Below are 24,185 nucleotides of genomic sequence, written 5' to 3' on the forward strand. Positions count from 1 at the left end.
AAGTTGGATCAGCCTGTAGTGGTTTTCCACTTTAATTTTGAGTGTGACTCCAAATCCAGACCTCCATGGGTTGATACATTTGATTTCCATTGATAATTTTTGTGTGATTTTGTTGTCAGCACATTCAACTATGTAAAGAAAAAAGTATTTAATAAGAATATTTCATTCATTCAGATCTAGGATGTGTTATTTTAGTGTTCCCTTTATTTTTTTGAGCAGTGTATATACAGTTGAAGTCGGAAGTTTACATACACTCATTTTTCAACCACTCCACACATTTCTTGTTAACAAACTATAGTTTTGGCAAGTCGGTTAGGACATCTACTTTGTGCATGACACAAGTCATTTTTCCAACAATTGTTTACAGACAGATTATTTCACTTTTAATTCACTGTATCACAATTCCAGTGGGTCTGAAGTTTACATACACTAAGTTGACTGTGCCTTTAAACAGCTTGGAAAATTCCAGAAAATTATGTAATGTTTTTAGAAGCTTTTGATAGGCTTATTGACATAATTTGAGTCCATTGGAGGTGTACCCGTGGATCTATTTCAAGTCCTACCTTCAAACTCAGTGCCTCTTTGCTTGACATAATGGGAAAATCAAAAGAAATCAGCCAAGACCTCTGAAAAATAATTGTAGACCTCCGCAAGTCTGGTTCATCCTTGGGAGCAATTTCCAAACGCTTGAAGGTACCATGTTCATCTGCACAAACAATAGTACGCAAGTAAAAACACCATAGGACCACGCAGCTGTCATACCTCTCAGGAAGGAGACACGTTCTGTCTCCTAGAGATGAACGTACTTTGGTGTGAAAAGTTCAAATCAATCCCAGAACAACAGCAAAGGACCTTGTGAAGATGCTGGAGGAAACGGGTACAAAAGGATCTATATCCACAGTAAAATAAGTCCTATATTGACATAACCTGAAAGGCCACTCAGCAAGGAAGAAGCCACTGCTCCAAAACTGCCATTAAAAAAGCCAGACTACGGTTTGCAACTGGGGGACTGGTGGGGATGGGGTCTCAGATGGTTAGGGGGCAGATCTTGGGGAACTGTGGGGGGTGGAGATCTTGGAGGGCTGGTGGCCTGGCGATTGGGAGCTTGGGCTGGTGGTTGATGGATTGCTGTTTCGGGTCCCCATTTTTGACCTTGTGGGAGATCTGTTGACGTGCCCGTGAGCAGGGCATTGACCCTGGTTGCTTCTGTGTGTCGATCTGGATGATCTGTTAGATGACTAATGTGATGTAGTTGTTGAGCGGCTTCACTGCAAGTATTTTGGATCTTTTTTTAAATATACAATGAAAAAAATATTTAAATAAAATACTTTCTGAAGGTAATGCATCTAATGAGTTAAATTGTCTGTCTCTGTGATCAGGGCATTCTGGGACGTGGTGCTGGCCTTCCCTCTGGAGCTCCAGAAGAAGCTGCTCCATTTCTCAACAGGAAGTGACCGTGTCCCCGTGGGAGGAATGGCCGACCTCAACTTCAAGATCTCCAAGATTGATGCATCCACCGACTGGTTAGATACTGCAGATGTCCTCACTGTGTTCTTTCTTATTCATTGTAAACATTTTGAAAAGTACTGAAAGCAGACCTCCTTTCATCAGTTGCTATTGTCACATTTGATTTGTATAGAACAGCAACTTTGAACAAATGTGAATTCATCATTTTACCTTTTCTTCCTCTCCAGGTTGCCTATATCTCACACATGTTTCAACCAGATCTGCCTGCCAACATACAAAAATAAAAAAGAACTGAAGCAGAAGTTAACTATTGCCATTTCAAATGCAGAAGGGTTTGGACTGGAGTGAACTCTGATCTACAAACCACAATGGTGGAACTGTCATTTATCTTGTTTTGTGGTCAGTAGGGTGTGTACATTTGGATATGTTCAGACATGCTATTGGTATACCAGTAAGCTCTCCGCTTCAAATGTTCTTAGCAATTAACTTAACCAATCTGTTTGTATAGAAATATGAGTGAAACGTTACATTACAGGTAAAGCTTTCAGAGCACTTGTTTGTGCGCTCAATACCTTTGCCTTTTGGAAATCGAAATGGACATGGAAAAGGTTCTGCCCAGTCCAGTAACAATGAAGTAGTTTATTAAAGTAAGGGGTTGAATGTAGGTTAGATCCGGGCTGTTTTGGCCTGTGATAAAATATCTAGACAGTCTGTCAGTACTGAGGTGTAGGTTCTTAGTGACAGAGCCCATCTCTCTTCCTGAACTGAGTACCTGTACTCTCTGTCTTTGACGAAAGCCTTTTCAGGCTTAAGATTGAACTCATTCTGAGACTGTTGGTAAATTATGAACACAGAGATTGTCTCCTTGGTATTTATACTAATATATTTTGTTGTCAGAGGTCTCAGTGGTTTTAAAACATTTGGAAGAAGTTCCTGTTATTTGTGAGCAGACTTTTTAGACCATCCTTTCAGGATGTTTTAATGTAGAGCCTGAAAGGGAATCAAGCTTCAGTAGGGTTTAATCATGTTACAGTAGTTGTGCTGGTTTATGACCATTGTTAATGTGAGAACTTTGGGTATACCCCCCCCCCCCCAATTGTCGGTGATGCCTCTCGATACAGATTACGTCTAATGGATACGCTTGGTACATTTGGCATATTGTATGAAATGGTTACGAAACACTAATAGGATCATGATTGATATCAAGGCAAATAAGAGTTATATGGACCTCACACACCTGCAGGTTAGAATGATGAAACGGGTGTATGATCGGGAACTATGTCATTTAATGCGGTTGTAAAGTGATCTCTATTGTAAAGTGACACCTCTTGTGTTGTAGTAGTCAACTCACTCTCAGGATGTCCACATTTCATGTACTGTACGACTCTTCTGAAATGATGATCTTGATAAGAAAAATAAGGTATTTGTTAACGCAGTGGAAAGGTAAACTGCTTTATTATTTAAAAATTGATAGTGCATGGGTGACGGAGAGAATTGAAATGGTGCAGTTTGAGGCCATGGAGCGGAAAGTGATGCGGGTGCTGGAGATGTGGGTCTGGGCAGGGGTGAAGTTGTGGATTTTTGTATGATGTTGTCGTTTGTATGTGTATATTTTGTATTGTTTATCAAATAAAATATTTTAAAAAAGGTATTTGTTTAAACACATCCATTATGTAAGTGTCACTCCTGTTTCATTTAGCTTCATAGTAACCAAAGTTACCAGGCTTAGAAGATCTTGCCTTAGATTTAGGCCTCCCTCATCACGCTCTCCTCAGAGAATGGACACTTACAGAACAGAAAGACTACCTGTGCTTCTGTCACAGGAGCAAGCTGTTATTTTGATTTATGGGCCCATGTCAGCTGTTTATCGTTCTCCCCAAGAGTGAGAAAGTGAAGTTGAAATGCATACCACCAACTGTGATGTAATGGAAGTTGTTTAAAATATCAGCTTTGTCTTATAGACTAGACTGAACTATACTAACATCGTAAACAAATCTGGGACACTCAAATTTGTTTGATATTTTATGTTTGATATGGTTACATAAGACCACTGCTACTCTAACTTCCGAGATGCCTACAAAGCCCTCGCCCGCCCTCCCTTCAGCAAATCTGACCATGACTCCATGTTGTTGCGCCCATCCTATAGGCAGAAACTAAAACAGGAAACACCTGTGCTCTGGTCTATCCAACACTGGTCTGACCAATCGGATTCCACACTTCAAGATTGCTTCGATCACGTGGACTGGGATATGCTCCGGGTCGCCTCAAACAATAACATTGATGTATACGCTGACTCAGTGAGCAAGTTTATTAGCGAGTGCTGATGTTGTACCCACTGTGACTATTAAAACATCCCCTAACCAGAAACCGTGGATTGATGGCAGCATTCGCGCAAAACTGAAAGCGCAAACCACCGCTTTTAATCATGGCAAGGCGACTGGAAGCATGACCGAATGTAGTTATTCCCTCCGCAAGGCAATCAAACAAGTAAAGTGTCAGTATAGAGACAAAGTAGAGTCACAATTCAACGGCTCAAACGCAAGATGTATGTGGCAGGGTCTACAGTCAATCACGGATTACGGATTCCTTCTCCGTGGCCAACGTGAGTAAAACATCTAAACTTGTTAACCCTCACAAGGCTGCCCGGCAAAGATGGCATCCCTAACGATGTCCTCAGAGCATGCGCAAACCAGCTGGCTGGTGTGTTAACGGACATATTCAATCAATCCCTATCCCGGACTGCTGTCCACACATGCTTCAAGATGGCCACCATTGTTCCTGTTCCCAAGAAAGCTAAGGTAACTGAACTAAATGACTATTGCCCCGTAGCACTCACTTCTGTCACCATGAAGTGCTTTGAGAGACTAGTCAAGGATCATATCACCTTCACTCTACCTGATACCCTAGACCCACTCCAATTTGCTTACCGCCCCAATAGGTCCACAGACGATGCAATTGCAATCACACAGCATACTGCCCTATCCCATCTGATCAAGAGGAATATGTAAGAATGCTGTTCATTGACTACAGCTCAGCATTCAACACCATAGTCCAAATTCATCATTAAGCTGGAATCCCTGGGTCTCAACCCCAACCTGTACAATTGGGTCCTGGACTTTCTGACGGTCTGCCCCCAAGTGGTGAAGGTAGGAAACAACATCTCCACCCCACTGATCCTCAACACTGGGGCCCCACAAGGGTGCGTTCTCAGCCCTCTCCTGTACTCCCTGTTCACCCATGACTGTGTGGCCATGCATGCCTCCAACTCAATCATCAAGATTGCAGATGACACTACAGTGGTAGGCTTGATTACCAACAACGACGAGACGGCCTACAGGGAGGAGGTGAGGGCCCTCGGAGTGTGGTGTCAGGAAAATAACCTCTCACTCAACGTCAACAAAAGAAAGGAGATGATCGTGGACTTCAGGAAACAGCAGAGGGAGCACCCCCCCATCCACATCGACGGGACAGTAGTGGAGAAGGTTGAAAGATTTAAGTTCCTTGGCGCACACATCACGGACAAACTGAATGGTCCACCCACACAGATAGTGTGATTAGGTGATCTCCTGTACTCCCTGTTCACCTATGACTGTGTGGCCATGCATGCCTCCAACTCAATCATCAAGATTGCAGATGACACTACAGGTGCAACAGCACCTCTTCAACCTCAGGAGGCTGAATACATTTGGCTTGTCACCTAAAACACTGTACAATTGGGTCCTGGACTTTCTGACGGGCCGCTTTACAGATGCACAATCGAGAGCATCCTGTCGGGCTATATCATGGCCTGGTACAGCAACTGCACCGCCCTACCGCAATGCTCTCCAAAGTGTAGTGCGGTCTGCATAACGCATCACCGGGGGCAAACTACCTGCCTTCCAGGACACCTACAGCACCTGATGTCACAGGAAGGTGTTAGTGTTTAAATACTGGAGAGTTGAGACCAAATCACGGACGCTGGACAGAGTGGATTTCAGTTGTAACAAAAGACAGTTTTAATGAGTCAAAGATATCTTGTCCCGCAGTTTTACGTGCACAGACCTAGTTCACATAACTCGGCAAGGAGTCAGGTGAAAAAGAGACCTTATACAACGGTTACATTCATTTTTATACATAGAATAAAGTAGGTGGAGTCTTGTCGTTTCGGTCTTCTTGACTGGTCGGAGGGTTGGAGGCGGGCCTTGCTCTAGCCAGAGCAGAAGCCCCATTGGTGCACAGCAGAGCCTTATCCTGAGCATCCGACCAATAGAGGGGGTCAGTCTTGTGGCTGGGTGTATGTGTTCTTGCGACGGAATGTCTTTGTTTATATGAGCTATGTGTATGAATATTTATATAACAAGGACAACAACCACCCAAGCCACTGCCTGTTCACCCTGCAATCATCCAGAAGGCGAGGTCAGTAGAGGTGCATTTTTTAATTTATTTTTTATTTCACCTTTATTTAACCAGGTAGGCTAGTTGAGAACAAGTTCTCATTTGCAACTGCGACCTGGCCAAGATAAAGCATAGCAGTGTGAGCAGACAACACAGAGTTACACATGGAGTAAACAATTAACAAGTCAATAACACAGTAGAAAACAAAGGGGGAGTCTATATACAATGTGTGCAAAAGGCATGAGGAGGTAGGCAAATCATTACAATTTTGCAGATTAACACTGGAGTGATAAATGATCAGATGGTCATGTACAGGTAGAGATATTGGTGTGCAAAAGAGCAGAAAAGTAAATAAATAAAAACAGTATGGGGATGAGGTAGGTGAAAATGGGTGGGCTATTTACCAATAGACTATGTACAGCTGCAGCGATCGGTTAGCTGCTCAGATAGCTGATGTTTGAAGTTGGTGAGGGAGATAAAAGTCTCCAACTTCAGCGATTTTTGCAATTCGTTCCAGTCACAGGCAGCAGAGTACTGGAACGAAAGGCGGCCAAATGAGGTGTTGGCTTTAGGGATGATCAGTGAGATACACCTGCTGGAGCGCGTGCTACGGATGGGTGTTGCCATCGTGACCAGTGAGCTGAGATAAGGCGGAGCTTTACCTAGCATGGACTTGTAGATGACCTGGAGCCAGTGGGTCTGGCGACGAATATGTAGCGAGGGCCAGCCGACTAGAGCATACAAGTCGTAGTGGTGGGTGGTATAAGGTGCTTTAGTGACAAAACGGATGGCACTGTGATAGACTGCATCCAGTTTGCTGAGTAGAGTGTTGGAAGCCATTTTGTAGATGACATCGCCGAAGTCGAGGGTCGGTAGGATAGTCAGTTTTACTAGGGTAAGCTTGGCGGCGTGAGTGAAGGAGGCTTTGTTGCGGAATAGAAAGCCGACTCTTGATTTGATTTTTGATTGGAGATGTTTGATATGAGTCTGGAAGGAGAGTTTGCAGTCTAGCCAGACACCTAGGTACTTATAGATGTCCACATATTCTAGGTCGGAACCATCCAGGGTGGTGATGCTAGTCGGGCATGCGGGTGCAGGCAGCGATCGGTTGAAAAGCATGCATTTGGTTTTACTAGCGTTTAAGAGCAGTTGGAGGCCACGGAAGGAGTGTTGTATGGCATTGAAGCTTGTTTGGAGGTTAGATAGCACAGTGTCCAATGACGGGCCGAAAGTATATAGAATGGTGTCGTCTGCGTAGAGGTGGATCAGGGAATCGCCCGCAGCAAGAGCAACATCATTGATGTATACAGAGAAAAAAGTCGGCCCGAGAATTGAACCCTGTGGCACCCCCATAGAGACTGCCAGAGGACCGGACAGCATGCCCTCCGATTTGACACACTGAACTCTGTCTGCAAAGTAATTGGTGAACCAGGCAAGGCAGTCATCCAAAAAACCGAGGCTACTGAGTCTGCCGATAAGAATATGGTGATTGACAGAGTCGAAAGCCTTGGCAAGGTCGATGAAGACGGCTGCACAGTACTGTCTTTTATTGATGGCGGTTATGATATCGTTTAGTACCTTGAGTGTGGCTGAGGTGCACCCGTGACCGGCTCGGAAACCAGATTGCACAGCGGAGAAGGTACAGTGGGATTCGAGATGGTCAGTGACCTGTTTGTTGACTTGGCCTTAGATAGGCAGGGCAGGATGGATATAGGTCTGTAACAGTTTGGGTCCAGGGTGTCTCCCCCTTTGAAGAGGGGGATGACTGCGGCAGCTTTCCAATCCTTGGGGATCTCAGACGATATGAAAGAGAGGTTGAACAGGCTGGTAATAGGGGTTGCGACAAAGGTGGCGGATAGTTTCAGAAATAGAGGGTCCAGATTGTCAAGCCCAGCTGATTTGTACGGGTCCAGGTTTTGCAGCTCTTTCAGAACATCTGCTATCTGGATTTGGGTAAAGGAGAACCTGGAGAGGCTTGGGCGAGGAGCAGCAGGGGGGGCGGGGCTGTTGGCCGAGGTTGAAGTAGCCAGGCGGAAGGCATGGCCAGCCGTTGAGAAATGCTTATTGAAGTTTTCGATAATCATGGATTTATCGGTGTTACCTAGCCTCAGTGCAGTGGGCAGCTGGGAGGAGGTGCTCTTGTTCTCCATGGACTTCACAGTGTCCCAGAACTTTTTGGAGTTGGAGCTACAGGATGCAAACTTCTGCCTGAAGAAGCTGGCCTTAGCTTTCCTGACTGACTGTGTGTATTGGTTCCGGACTTCCCTGAACAGTTGCATATCACGGGGACTATTCGATGCTATTGCAGTCCGCCACAGGATGTTTTTGTGCTGGTCGAGGGCAGTCAGGTCTGGGGTGAACCAAGGGCTGTATCTGTTCTTAGTTCTGCATTTTTTGAACGGAGCATGCTTATCTAAAATGGTGAGGAAGTTACTTTTAAAGAATGACCAGGCATCCTCAACTGACGGGATGAGGTCAATGTCCTTCCAGGATACCCGGGCCAGGTCGATTAGAAAGGCCTGCTCACAGAAGTGTTTTAGGGAGCGTTTGACAGTGATGAGGGGTGGTCGTTTGACTGCGGCTCCGTAGCGGATACAGGCAATGAGGCAGTGATCGCTGAGATCCTGGTTGAAGACAGCGGAGGTGTATTTGGAGGGCCAGTTGGTCAGGATGACGTCTATGAGGGTGCCCTTGTTTACAGAGTTAGGGTTGTACCTGGTGGGTTCCTTGATGATTTGTGTGAGATTGAGGGCATCTAGCTTAGATTGTAGGACTGGCGGGGTGTTAAGCATATCCCAGTTTAGGTCACCTAACAGAACAAACTCTGAAGCTAGATGGGGGGCGATCAATTCACAAATGGTGTCCAGGGCACAGCTGGGAGCTGAGGGGGGTCGGTAGCAGGCGGCAACAGTGAGAGACTTATTTCTGGAGAGAGTAATTTTCAAAATTAGTAGTTCGAACTGTTTGGGTATGGACCTGGAAAGTATGACATTACTTTGCAGGCTATCTCTGCAGTAGACTGCAACTCCTCCCCCTTTGGCAGTTCTATCTTGACGGAAGATGTTATAGTTGGGTATGGAAATCTCTGAATTTTTGGTGGCCTTCCTGAGCCAGGATTCAGACACAGCAAGGACATCAGGGTTAGCAGAGTGTGCTAAAGCAGTGAGTAAAACAAACTTAGGGAGGAGGCTTCTGATGTTGACATGCATGAAACCAAGGCTTTTTCTATCACAGAAGTCAACAAATGAGGATGCCTGGGGACATGCAGGGCCTGGGTTTACCTCCACATCACCCGCGGAACAGAGAAGGAGTAGTATGAGGGTGCGGCTAAAGGCTATCAAAACTGGTCGCCTAGAGCGTTGGGGACAGAGAATAAGAGGAGCAGGTTTCTGGGCATGGTAGAATATATTCAGGGCATAATGCGCAGTATGGTGGGGTGCAGGTACAGCAGAGGTAAAAAGCTGAGACCGAGAGACTGAAAAACAGCTTCTATCTCAAGGTCATCAGACTGTTGAACAGCCATCACTAACATAGAGGCTGCTTCCAACATATAGACTCAAATCTCTGGCCACTTTAAGAAATGTATTTAGTAAAGGTATCATATATTCTATACCATCTAGTGCCGCACGGCCATCGCTCATCCATATATTTATATGTATATATTCTTATTAATCCCTTTGAATTAGGTAGTCGTTGTGATTACTTAGCTAATTATTCACCTAACCCTAACCGTAACCCTTTAACCTAACTCCTAACATTATTGTAAATGGAATTCGTAACATATCATGTATATTGGAAATTCAAAACATATGGTATTAATTGCAATTCATAACATATCATGTGAAATGGATGATGGACATTCACAAATGAATACATACCATACCGGGTTTGGCCGGGGTAGGCCGCCATTGTAAAATATAAATTTGTTCTTAATTGACTTGCCCAGTTAAATAAAGGTTAAATAAATATCCTGCACTGTAGAAAACATACAAATCAAAGTATTGTCACCCTTGATAAAGATGAGCAAAAAAGACTGTATACAATCATTAAAGCAAATGCTGAGCTGTATTGTATGCTAAAAACCTTGAATATTATATTTTTTTATACATTTTCTCAGAGATAGGCATTTTGTTTAACAAGTAATATATAAACTCAGCAAAAAAAGAAACTTCCTTTCACTGTCAACAGTATTTATTTTCAGCAAACTTAACATGTGTAAATATTTGTATGAACATAACAAGATTCAACAACTGATACATGAACTGAACAAGTTCCACAGACATGTGACTAAAATGAATGGAATAAGGTGGGGGGGGGGGGGGGGGGGGGGTCAAAATCAAAAGCATCAGTCAGTATCTGGTGTGGCCACCAGCTGCATTAAGTACTGCAGTGCATCTCTTCCTCATGGACTGCACCAGATTTGCCAGTTCTTACTGTGAGATGTTACACCACTCTTCCACTAAGGCACATGCAAAGTTCCCGGACATTTCTGGGAGAAATGGCCCTAGCCCTCACCCTCCGATCCAACAGGTCCCAGACGTGCTCAATGGGATTGGCCCTTCACTGGCCATGGCAGAACACTGACATTCCTGTCTTGCAGGAAATCAGACACAGAACGAGCAGTATGGCTGGTGGCATTGTCATGCTGGAGGGTCATGTCAGGATGAGCCTGCAGGAAGGGTACCACATGAGGGAGGAGGAGGTCTTCCCTGTAACACACAGCGTTGAGATTGCCTGCAATGACAATAAGCTCAGTCCGATGATGCTGTGACACACCGCCCCAGACCATGACGGACCCTCCACCTCCAAATCGATCCCGCTCCAGAGTACAGGCCTCAGTGTAATGCTCATTCCTTCGACAGTTGGAGGAATAGGGCTTGAAATGACTGATATGCTTTCTAAATATAGCCGGGCTGGCGCCAGAACGAATCAGTTAGATGGGCCTTTGATTCCATAGGCGGGCACCAGTGTAGGCTCCTCAGAGGAGAAAAGGGAGGACTATCCTTCTCAGTGAATTTCATAAAAATAAAAAAACATGAAAAAAGTTGTCCTTTTTAGATAAACCTATATTAAATATATTCACGCCACCAAATCATTTTTTTAAACACACTGTCTTGCAATGAAGGTCTACAGTAGCCTCAACAGCACTCTGTAGGGTAGCACCATGGTGTAGCCAGAGGACATCTGGCTTCTGTTCTCCTCTGGGTACATTGACTTCAATACAAAACCTTGGATGCTCATGGTTCCATAGACTTACACAGTAATTATGACAACTTCCAGAGGACGTCCTCCAACCTATCAGAGCTCTTGCAGCATGAACTGACATGTTGTCCAACCAATCAAATCAATAATGACTAATTATGTATACATTTCAATCAGGACTGACCAATCAGAATACTATTATGTTACTGTATAGATGTATGAATGTTCTTTTAATCCTAGTACTGAATATAATGTGTGTAAATATAATCAAGAATTAGAACAATGACTGTCTGTTCCTTGGTAGAAATGAATTAACTTATCGTCAGACTGACTAGAATGTTTATCTACACAGGAAGACCTTGGCTCGGTCATAAATTATATTAAATTGGTGTGGGACAATGTGGGAAGGCTTGAGATATTGCCTTTGTACCAGGGTGAAGAAGAGACGGGACAGTTCGAAAACTAATGACATCATTTTCAGTTTATAACCTGTGGTAAACTGTATCATGTTCAGTACTCTCGAGAATAAACGCTGCTGATTGATTTTGAGACTGGTCTCTGTCCATTTTATGCAAATAAGAGTCTTACAAATTCTTAGAAGTGGAGAGAGTGTTTAATTTAATTGGGTATTAAAACATGTAGGAATTTAATTCCTGTAACAATCTAGTACTGAAAGCATAAGCTACAGCTAGATAGCACTGCAGTGCACAACATTTGGTGAGTAGTTGACTCAAAGAGAGAGAAAGACAATAGTTGAACAGTTTTTAACAAATTAATTTCTTCCAAAATGAAGAAGCAAGAGAGAGAGTGAGAGAGAGAGATGTTTTTGGTTGTATTTACTTTCACTCAGCTAGCAAATGCAGCTAGCTCGTTTAGCCTACTCAAATACCCGGCTCAAACAGAGAGGGATGCTATGTTAGCTATGGCTATCCAACACTGGAACTCTTCCAAGTCAAGGTAAGCTTTTGGTTTTATACATTATTTTCACATGGCCTACCGGTGTAACTGCTAAACTGCTTTCTGGCTGTACACTGTACTGCATGATTGTAGCGGATTTACTAACACGATAGTTCTGGTAGTTCTAGTTGACTTTGATGTGACAACGATGTAGGTTGTTAAGCTGTCATGATATGACGGTTTGGCTTGGAAAGGTTTTTTCGCCTGGTCACAGAAAGCTGATGTGTTGTGCACTGAAGTTCACAAACGAAGGGAAAAAGTGAGGAGGAGAGCACATAGATACTTGCGAGAAGGAATTATACAGCCTATACAACGAGCAAAGTGATCATGCTGTTGTTATGTGGCTGCTATGAAAATGAACTGTTGGCCTGTGATCAGGATTGGACTCATTCCACCGATTCTGTTGAAAAACGTTTCTTAAATTGAAGCAAATGGAAGGAAACGGGGATATACATACTTGAATTTGTCCAATAGAAACTCCTATTTGCAACTGTTGAACTATTGATTACACCCTAGATCAACTAGATGCAGAAAATAGTGTGCAACCTGGTACTGACTGTGTCACTGTCTGTCACCTTGATAGTCAAAATGCTCTTGACCTTGAAGTTGTAAACTTTCATTCAAAGGCTAGATTGTAGCAACCTCATGATGGTTACAGGGGGAATTGAAATAGCCTAAACCTATCGATGTTACATTGAGCTGGGTGAATGGAATATGAATGACAGTCATCCAATATGCTGTAATAGAAATAAGGCCATGCTCATAAAAAAAACAGGTAAGCCTCACTAACCTCCTGCAGGGCCATCACGGCGGAGCTCTGGAAGCGCAGGTCGGTAGTGAAGTCCTGAGCGATTTCTCTCACCAGGCGCTGGAAGGGCAGTTTGCGGATGAGCAGCTCAGTGGACAACACATCCGCCACACTGATCCTCAACACAGGGGCCCCTCAGCGGTGCGTGCTCAGTCCACTCCTGTACTCACTGTTCACACATGACTGCACGGCCAGGCATGACTCCAACACCATCATTAAGTTTGCCGATGACACAACAGTGGTTGGCCTGCTCACTGACAACGACAAGACAGCCTATAGGGAGGAGGTCAGAGACCAGGCCGTGTGGTGCCAGGACAACAACCTCTACCTCAACGTGATCAAGACAGTGGAGATGATTGTGGACTACAGGAAAAAGAGGACCGAGCACGCCCCCATTCTCATCGACGGGGCTGTAGTGGAGCAGGTTGAGAGCTTCAAGTTCACATCACCAACAAACTAACATGGTCCAAGCACACCTATACAGTCCTGAAGAGGGCACGACAAAACCTACTCCCTCTCAGGAGACTGAATACATTTGGCATGGGTTCTCAGATCCTCAAAAGGTTCCACAGCTGCACCATGGAGAGCATCCTGGTTGCATCACTGCCTGGTATGGCAACTGCTCGGCCTCCGACCGCAAGGCACTACACAGGGTAGTGCGTATGGCCCAGTACATCACTGGGTCCAAGCTTCCTGCCATCCAGGACCTCTATACCAGGCGGTGTCAGAGGAAGGCCCAGAAATTGTCAAAGACTCCAGCCATGCTCGTCATAGACTGTTCTCTCTGCTACCGCATGGCAAGTGATATCGAGGTCTAGGTCCAAGAGGCTTCTAAACAGCTTCTACCCCCAAGCCATAAGACTCCTGAACATCTAATCAAAAGGCTACCCAGACGATTTGTATTGTCCCCCCCCCCCTTTACACCGCTGCTACTCTCTGTTGTTACCATCTATGCAAAGTCACTTTAATAACTCTACCTACATGTACAACTAACCAGTGCCACCGCACATTGACTCTGTACTGGTACCCCCATGTATATAGACTCATTATTTTACTGGTGCTCTTTAATTACTTGTTACTTTTTAAAAATTATTCTTAGGTTAGGTTAGGGGCTCTAAATAAGCATTTCACTGTAAGTTCTTTTCAGCGCTTGTGACTTATACAATTTGATTTGATTTGATCTTCAACATCACCGACGGCCACTGGCACGCACGTTTTTTCATGGGACCTTTTGTGTGTAATTTAAAAAATAAAAAATGATGGGTATAATAGGAAATACCATAGGCATCTCCTGAGATTCAAGTTTATGGAAGCTTACAATTTATCCTTGTCACGGTTTTCTGTATGTGAAAGAGAGTCGGACCAAAATGCGGCGTGTAGATTGCGATCCATGTTAATTTAAACTAAAGTAAACACGAATCTAAATACAAACACTACAAAACAATAAACATAATGAAAACCGAAACAGCCTAAACTGGTGCAAACTGACACTAAGGACAATCACCCACAACAAACTCAAAGAATATGGCTGCCTAAATATGGTTCCCAATCAGAGACAACGATAAACACCTGCCTCTGATTGAGAACCACTTCAGACAGCCATTGACTTAACTAGAACACCCCACTAGCTACAATCCCCATACATACACACCACATACAAAAACCCATGCCACACCCTGGCCTGACCAAATAAATAAAGATAAACACAAAATACTTCGACCAGGGCGTGACAATCCTACCATTTCTACGGGTCTGCTGCCAGTTATGATTATTTTTAGATGTGCATTTTCGTGTAACAGCTTAATTTCAATAATACTGTTTTTGTTTCTCAAAGTCAGTGTCACGTTGTTAATCATAAAAAATCTGAAGTAAAATTGTAAAAGTTCAAATTCAACTAAAGGAAGAGCACCAGCCTCACATAGACACATTGATACACTGTGATCCATTGGCTGTAAGTAAAATAATAGGCCTAAAGCCGACAAATAAAAACAGTAGATACAATCCTGATGAAAATTACGGTTCTTTCAATCACATTCATCTATACTCCGCGTGTCTGCCTCACTTACCATCTGTCTTGACTGAAGCTATTGCTAGTGAAGTTCAGCATTATATCAACTAGCTTATTCCGGGCCCTCAGAGTTTCCTACACCACTGAGCTCGGGACAGACAGGTGTTTTTTATGTTTCCACTGGATATATGGGATCATCAGATCATGATATTTTAATCTATCACACCGAGGATTGGTGATATCGAGGCGGGAGTGTTGGACATTTTTTTTAAATAATGAGGAACTATCATGCACAGTGGATGTTTTAAAAAACGGACTTGGTTGACTTACTGGTTGAGGTGAAGAAACAAACCTGAGAAACTCAGCTTATTAGTGGTGTGTTAAGACAGTCAGAAATCAGACATTGACAGATGGGCACTTACCTACATATGCATGCATTCTGGAGAGAGACGCACCATATCTTTGCTACACACCCCTCCCCTTCTTCTTGATGCAACATTTTAAATGAACCTCGAGACACATTATCTTCATAAATATTTTAGACACTTTTCATTGACAGCCGCAACTCAATCAGACCTATTGCCAGGCGCACTACCCAAATTGCGGTCTTCCCAAATAGGCATATGCTACATGACACACTTGTAATTTGAAACAATCGATAGCTATTTTTAAAAAAAATGTATCTAATGATGCTCTGTGGCTAAATCGTGCTCCCGGGTGAAGTATTTTGAATGATTTCATTTAAACAAGAGTAATTATATAATTTGGGCGAAACATTAGGGCAAACTTTAGGGCAATCCAGCATCATAACAGTGCACTGTGCGCTCGCCAACTTTCCTTTCCAATTCACAAGAGGCTCTGAAACCAGAGATCTGAATATAATGACAAGATGTTCATGTCTCCGCCCTAACAATGGGAGTCTTTGTCCCAAAGGTGGGAAGGCAGGCGACAAGTTTAGGTCTGTATATTATTCCAGTTGAAAAGCAATGGGTATTTTGGGTTTATTCTGGACAGATTTTGGCGAGAGTGAGCCCTATCGCTTCGCCTCTTCCTCTCTGCTGAAACTATGTCACCTGTCCTCTGAGCAGTGCAGAGATGCCATTTTGTTTTCTGTACTCCCATAGAGTCCTGGCTGAACACTGACCCAGCCTAGGGCCATCACAATAGGACGGAAATGATGAATGCTTCCACTTTTCAATCCATAAATTACATGCCTTTAGTGCAATGTAAAAATGTCATGGTCAAAAAAGTGTTTATACTGAGTCTTGGTGGCACTATTTTTTTGAATGCTCTAGTATTGCTCAAGCATCAATATGTCAATTAACCACAGTCTCTAAATGAAAAATGTTCTGAATGCTCTTTGGTACTGTACATGGTGTTCTTTAGGTGAGACAGATTCCATCACAGTAATTCTAACCATTCTGATGAAAATACTTAACAAAAAAGGTGGAATTAAGTCTACATAGTTGTGGAATATGAATCAATAGAGGCACAGAGCCTCTTTCTAAAATGTTTTGTGAGATTGGAGAACACATTGGGAGGGATCGTAGACCATTCCTCTATATATAGTATTTCCATAGTCATTTAGACAGATTACCTTGGCATTCTTGGGCACAGGGATTATGATGGTCTGCTTGAAACATGTAGGTATTTCATACTGGGTCAGGGAGAGCTGGTCAGCGCATGCTTTGAGTACATGTCCGGGTAATCCGTCTGGCCATGCGGCCTTGTGAATGTTAACCTCTTTAAAGTCGTTACTAACATCGACTACGGAGAACATGATTACAGAGTCGTCCAGAACAGCTGGTGGTCTCATGCATGGTTCAGTGTTGCTAGTCTCGAAGCTTGGATAAAAAGCATTTAGCTCGCCTGGTAGGCTCACGTCACTGGGCAGTTTACGGCTGGGTTTCCCTTTGTAATCCGTGATCATTTGTAAGCCCTGCCACATCTGACGAGCATCAGAGCCAGTGTAGTATGATTCAATCTTAGTCCTGTATTAACCATTTGTTTCCTCAGTTCCTTTCAAAACGCATCTGAGTAGAGGTTCCAAGGTCTCCCACTCAGACCTCCTCCTCGAATGGCCTTTGATAGGAAATGAAAAGGGACAACAGGGATGGAGGAAGCAAGGATTTAACAGCTAGTACATTTTCTGGCAGACTAGAGTGAACTGATGTGCAGTGGCTTGCCCTGGTTCTGTCTTCCTCATCCATCCAATCAGTTGGTTCGGGAGGCAATGCACCCACCCTGCTCAGTCCTATTCAGATCTCAGACCAGGCAGAGCACTGGAGGGGGGTGAGAGAGAGGGGGAGGTCTCTTCTGTAAGGGAAATTAAACAGAGCTGCACATAGCTCATGGCTTCATCTACTCATCTCTGTGGCTAGAAGTGGCTGTTAGGGTTGAGAGAATAGGTCAGGCTATTGTACTAAGGATGTTGTCCTCATGAAAATAAAAATCACTTGGAAGCACACAACAGTGTTCAGGTTTATTTTGTTACTTTGAACTGTTCTCTCGATCCGGCACATGGCATGTGGATGTGAGCTCATTGACACCTAAAGAACATATGGTTGTTCTGAGCTTTTTTTAGTTGACTTGTTTCCAACAGCCTTATCTGATGTGACAATGGCGCAGTGCATGTTGCTTATCATGAGCGCTGGTGCCTGAAGTCTGTTCTGTCTTTTCAAGGAAAATATGCTTTCTGCACGCTGAACACTTGTTGCTCCAGCACAATGTGCACCTGTTTAATTTGTGAAATATAGATGCAATTCTGAAAAGGTTATGCTATTGCACCAAGACTTAGAAATGGTAACGAAGGCATACTGTGGGATACCTGTAGGTTGGTCCTATACATAGGGTTAGGGCTTTTATCTGACCACATGACCTAACCAGGAAAGACTCTGGGCCCTAACTATATAGCTCATAACTAGGACCTAGAGGTTTTAGTATCACTTTCTATGAAGCCCACATGCATTATACAGCATTATACTCATAATGCATAATTATAGAGTAATAATGCAATATAAGTATATTTATAGACACACATAAAACTCATATAGACTCTTAATTCCATTTACAAATACTCCTAATGCATTATAAGTATAATCATAATCACGTGTAATATACAGCAACATAGTGCTTCATAATTGCTGGTCACTTGTTGCTCAAGGATCACACAGCATTATAATGACCATCAATGTGATGCATTTCAAATAAATAATAAGTAAATATAATACATAAGAAAAAATGTAATTATAAATAAGAATTTGTTCTTAACTGACTTAACTAACTTGCCTAGTTAAAAAAAATCACAATCTTTGTTATGGTGTTTTATAGCATACTTATAAGCCACTATAAAATTGCTTTAGGTAAAGTGATGAAATGTCTAAGGCAGACAGTTATAATACACCAGAGGTAGGCAACTAGATTCAGCCGCAGGACAATTTTTGTCGAAAGTGGATGGTTGGGGGCCGGGAACATAATTATAATAATTTGTACACTGCAAAATGACCACAACTAAGCCCAAAAATAAATTATATTTGAAAAAAAAAATATTCTAATCAAAACAAAGTTTATTGGTTGCGTACACAGTTTAGCAGATGTTAAAGCAGGTACAGCAAAATTGTTGTATTACTTGCTCCTAACAGTGCAGCAAAAAAAGTACACAAGTAATAATCAAAAACTAGAAACAAAAATACACTGTATCAGTAATCCAAGTGTGATCTATGCGTATACACACCAAATTTTTATACAGTACTAAGTATATGTACAGCAGCATATGTAATAAAGCGAGCTATACCGAGAATCCAGTGTATAAATAAACAGTGTAACAAAATGCAATGTAGGCTACAACAGTCGATATATTAGAATGAGCTATGTGGAGAATATAGTATATGAATACACAGTGTGAAAAATGGTATGAAAGAAACGGTTCAGTGTATGATATCTCTATATACATGAGACAGCAGCGTTGGCGGGCCGCCTCCAGGTGGTGAGGGTAGGCAACAACATCTCCTCCCCGCTGATCCTCAACACTGGGGCCCCACAAGGGTGCGTTCTGAGCCCTCTCCTGTACTCCCTGTTCACCCACGACTGCGTGGCCATGCACGCCTCCAACTCAATCATCAAGTTTGCGGACGACACAACAGTGGTAGGCTTGATTACCAACAACGACGAGACGGCCTACAGGGAGGAGGTGAGGGCCCTCGGAGTGTGGTGTCAGGAAAATAACCTCACACTCAACGTCAACAAAACTAAGGAGATGATTGTGGACTTCAGGAAACAGCAGAGGGAACACCCCCCTATCCACATCGATGGAACAGTAGTGGAGAGGGTAGCAAGTTTTAAGTTCCTCGGCATACACATCACAGACAAACTGAATTGGTCCACTCACACAGACAGCATTGTGAAGAAGGCGCAGCAGCGCCTCTTCAACCTCAGGAGGCTGAAGAAATTCGGCTTGTCACCAAAAGCACTCACAAACTTCTACAGATGCACAATCGAGAGCATCCTGGCGGGCTGTATCACCGCCTGGTACGGCAACTGCTCCGCCCTCAACCGTAAGGCTCTCCAGAGGGTAGTGAGGTCTGCACAACGCATCACCGGGGGCAAACTACCTGCCCTCCAGGACACCTACACCACCCGATGTCACAGGAAGGCCATAAAGATCATCAAGGACATCAACCACCCGAGCCACTGCCTGTTCACCCCGCTATCATCCAGAAGGCGAGGTCAGTACAGGTGCATCAAAGCTGGGACCGAGAGACTGAAAAACAGCTTCTATCTCAAGGCCATCAGACTGTTAAACAGCCACCACTAACATTGAGTGGCTGCTGCCAACACACTGACACTGACTCAACTCCAGCCACTTTAATAATGGGAATTGATGGGAAATTATGTAAATATATCACTAGCCACTTTAAACAATGCTACCTTATATAATGTTACTTACCCTACATTATTCATCTCATATGCATACGTATATACTGTACTCTATATCATCGACTGTATCCTTATGTAATACATGTATCACTAGCCACTTTAACTATGCCACTTTGTTTACATACTCATCTCATATGTATATACTGTACTCGATACCATCTACTGTATCTTGCCTATGCTGCTCTGTACATCACTCATTCATATATCCGTATGTACATATTCTTTATCCCCTCACACTGTGTACAAGACAGTAGTTTTGGAATTGTTAGTTAGATTACTTGTTGGTTATTACTGCATTGTCGGAACTAGAAGCACAAGCATTTCGCTACACTCGCATTAACATCTGCTAACCATGTGTATGTGACAAATACATTTGATTTGATTTGATTTGATTTGGCTGTGTGTGTGTGTGACAATCATTTAATACCTCGATTACATTGAGGAATTATCACATATGTCTCTTTTTTTTATTTGTGGGAAAATATTTGCTAAACTAAACATATTTTTAGCTGAATTTCATTTTTCACTGAAAACTTTGGGGCAAAACAAAATCACTCGGCAGACTTTCAAGGTGGATTGTGGCGCCATCGAGGTAATCGTACCGCAAAACTCTTAAAAGAACACTTGAGAGTAGTTGAATGGGAATACTGGCTTGCAAGAAATCACAGATACAAAAAATATAATGTGCATGGGTGTCAGTGACTTTGCACACATAGTGTAAGCCAAGGCCTTTCCCAATAAAAGTGAGAAAGCTCTGAGGAATTTCATCCTTACATCAAACCAAATCAAGCTTAATTTATATTGCAAATTTCAGACATCAATGCATTGCAATGCCCTTCAAAGAAAAAAAGGAGCAACAATGGCTCAGCCACAAAGTGGTAGGCTACACAAGCTCACAGAACGGGACCGCCAAGTGCTGAGGCGCGTAAAAATCGTCTGTCCTCGATTGCAACACTCACTACCAAATTCCAAACTGCCTCTGGAAGCAACGTCAGCACAATAACTGTTCATTGGGAGCTTCATGAAATGGATTTCCATGGCCAAGCAGCCGCACACAAGCCTAAGATCACCATGCGCAATGCCAAGCGTTGGCTGGAGTGGTGTAAAGCTCGCTGCCATTGGACTCTGGAGCAGTGGAAACGCGTTCTCTGGACTGATTAATCAATCTTCACCATCTGGCAGTCCGATGGACAAATCTGGGTTTGGTGGATGCCAGGGGAACTCTACCTGCCCGAGTGCATAGTGCCAACTGTAAAGTTTGGTGGAGGAGGAATAATGGTCTGGGGCTGTTTTTCATTGTTTGGGCTAGGCCCCTTACTTCCAGTGAAGGGAAATCTAGACTATTCTGTGCTTCCAACTTTGTGGCAACAGTTTGGGGAAGGCCCTTTCCTGTTTCAGCATGACAATGCCCCCGTCCATACAGAAATGGGTTGTCGAGATCGATGTGGAAGCACTTGACTGGCCTGCACAGAGCCCTGACCTCAACCCCATTGAACAGCTTTAGAATGAATTGGAATGCCGACTGCGAGCTAGGCCTAATCGCCCAACATACGTGTCTGACCTCACTAATGCTCTTGTGGCTGAAAGGAAGCAAGTCCCGATAGCAATGTTCCAACATCTAGTGGAAAGCCTTCCCAGAAGAGTGGAGACTGTCATCCCAGCAAGGGGGACCAACTCCCTATTAATGCCCATGATTTTGGAATGAGATGTTCGACGAGCAGGTGTCCACATACTTTGGATCATGCAGAGCATTTACTACATAACAAACATACTGTAAGAGGATAAAAAACAAAAGAACACCAATAAAAACGGGAGTGAAAAAATATCACCCTAAGGAAAAGCAATGCTAAAATGGTGTGTTTTAGGACCTCTTTTAAATATGTCCACAGTTTCGGGCCCCTCAGGTTCTATGGCAGGCTATTCCAGAAGCAGGGGGCAAGGTAATAAAAGGCTGATTCCCATGCCTCTTGGTCCTAGGCTTTGGGATAGTTAAAAGGCCAGTGCCAGAGGACCTGAGGGACCTACTGGATGCTTACCCCAAAAGCATGTCTGATATGTATTGGGGTGCACAATCGTGAATCGATTTAAAAACCAATAGAATTACCTTCAAATGAATTCTAAAACTCGCAGGCAGCCAGTGCAGAGACTTTAAAACTGGTGTAATGTGTGCTCTCTGTCTGGTCTTGGCCAGTACCCGTGCTGCAGCATTCTGTATGTTTTGCAGTTGAGCAATGACTTTCAGACAGGAGATCATTACAGTACTCAAGCCTGCTTGTAATAAAAGCATGGATGAGGCTCTCTTTGTCAGCCTGAGATAGAAACGTCCGCACCGTGGCAATGTTCCACAGGTGGTTAAAAGCTACATTGGTCACAAACCTAATGTGTGATTCGAAATTGAGTTCAGAATCTAAAATGACACCTAGGCTTTTTACCTGGTGTTTTATCTTTATTGCCCGTGAATTAAAATGTGCGGCCAGATTCTCCCCCTGTGCTTTGGGCTCCAATAAAAAGTACCTCAATCTTGTCTTGAATTAGCTGGAGGAAGTTGTGAGACATCCAGTATTAAAATCACTAACACAGTCTAATAATTTATCTGTGGAGCAAACATTTTCTCCATGACACAGAAAATCAATGCCGTCTGGTTGGTTGATGGAAATCATAATCAGATAAACAACTTTTTAATCTTACACCCCAATGGCCTTGAGACTTTTTTTATAGCAAGTTGTTATGGAAACCATATTTGAAAACAGTTGTGGCCAAGTTTCAGCCTCCTGGCATGAAAATATAGCTCTATGGCCAAGCACACCAGTGGTCTGAGTCTATTCTCTCTGCTACTGCACGGCAAGCGGTACCAATCCACCAAGTCTGGAACCAACAGGACCCTGAACAGCTTCTACGCCCGAGCTATAAGACTGCTAAACAAGACTGCTAAATAGCTCATCAAATATCTACACGGACTATCTGCATTGACCCTTTTTTGCACTAACTCTCTTGCATTGACTCTATGCACACACACTGAACTCTACTCACACATACTTACACTGACACCCCAACACACACATTCACACACATAACATGCACACACATGCATCCTGACGCAACACTCACTCACTCACTCACTCACTCACTCACACACACACACACACACACACACACACTGCTGCTGGTCACTTTTCCCCTACCTATATGTACAGTACATAGATACCTCAATTACCTCGTACCCCTGCACATAGACTCAGTACCAGTACTCCCTCTGTATAGCCATGTTATTTTCTACTCCCTATAGATAGCCATGTTATTTTCTACTCCCTATAGATAGCCATCTAATTTTTACTCTTTATTTGTATTTCTTTTTCACTGTGTCACTATTTCCATATATATATATATATTTTTAAATGTTTAATCTATTTTTTAATCTTTCACTCTGCATTGTTGGAAAGGACCCCTAAGTAAACATTTCACTTTTATTCTAAACCCGATGTCTATGAAGCATGTGACAAATAACATGAAAACAAGGCTGTCAATCATTTTGAACCCTATCTTTTTGTGATTTGCTTTATTACTTGTTAAACAGAATCTCTTTCACCGAGCAATTGTATTAAAATAAAACAATATCATTTCTCATTTTTTAAGCATACAATACACAGTTGAAGTCGGAAGTTTACATACACTTAGGTTGGAGTCATTAAAACTCATTTTTCAACCACTCCACGCATTTCTTGTTAACAAACTACAGTTTTCGCAAGTCGGTTAGGACATCTACTTTGTGCAGGACACAAGTAATTTTTCCAACAATTGTTTATAGACAGATTATTTCACTTTTAATTCACTGTATCACAATTCCAGTGGGTCAGAATGTACATACACTAAGTAGACTGTGCCTTTAAACAGCTCGGAAAATTCCAAAAAACGTTGTCTTGGCTTTAAAAGCTTCTGATAGGCTTATTGACATCATTTGAGTCAATTGGAGGTCTAGCTGTGGATGTATTTCATGTAGTACCTTCAAACTCAGTGCCTCTTTGCTTGAAATCATGGGAAAATCAAAAGAAATCAGACAAGACCTCAGAAAAATAATTGTAGACCTCCTCAAGTCTGGTTCATCATTGGGAGCAATTTTCAAATGCCTGAAGGTATCACGTTCATCTTTACAAACAATAGTACGCAAGTATAATGGGACCACACAGCCGTCATACCACTCAGGAAGGCAGTGTGAAAAGTTCAAATCAACCCAAGAACAACAGTAAAGGACCTTGTGAAGATGCTGGAGGAAACAGGTACAAAAGTATCTATATCCAAAGTAAAACGAGTCCTATATCAACATAACCTGAAAGGCCGCCCGGCAAGCAAGAAGCCACTGCTCCAAAATCACCATTAAAAAAGCCAGACTACGGTTTGCAACTGCACATGGGGACAAAGATCGTATTTTTTGGAAAA

General features: G+C 43.0%; 1 protein-coding gene across 1 annotated transcript in view; it reads left to right on the forward strand.

The window, feature by feature from the left end:
* The window catches only part of hectd2 (HECT domain E3 ubiquitin protein ligase 2), a 34,271-nt gene extending 31,388 nt beyond the window's left edge, over positions 1-2,883 (forward strand). Inside the window, exons 20-21 of the mRNA XM_036955836.2 lie at positions 1,380-1,523; positions 1,695-2,883. Coding sequence (XP_036811731.1) covers positions 1,380-1,523; positions 1,695-1,815 — 265 coding nt within the window. The 3' untranslated portion in view covers positions 1,816-2,883. The remainder of the gene's footprint in view (positions 1-1,379; positions 1,524-1,694) is intronic.
* The last annotated feature ends 21,302 nt before the right edge of the window (positions 2,884-24,185 follow it).

The sequence above is a fragment of the Oncorhynchus mykiss genome, chromosome 20, assembly GCF_057628025.1.
Source record: "Oncorhynchus mykiss isolate SJ-2025 chromosome 20, ASM5762802v1, whole genome shotgun sequence".
NCBI classification, from domain to species: Eukaryota; Metazoa; Chordata; class Actinopteri; order Salmoniformes; family Salmonidae; genus Oncorhynchus; species Oncorhynchus mykiss.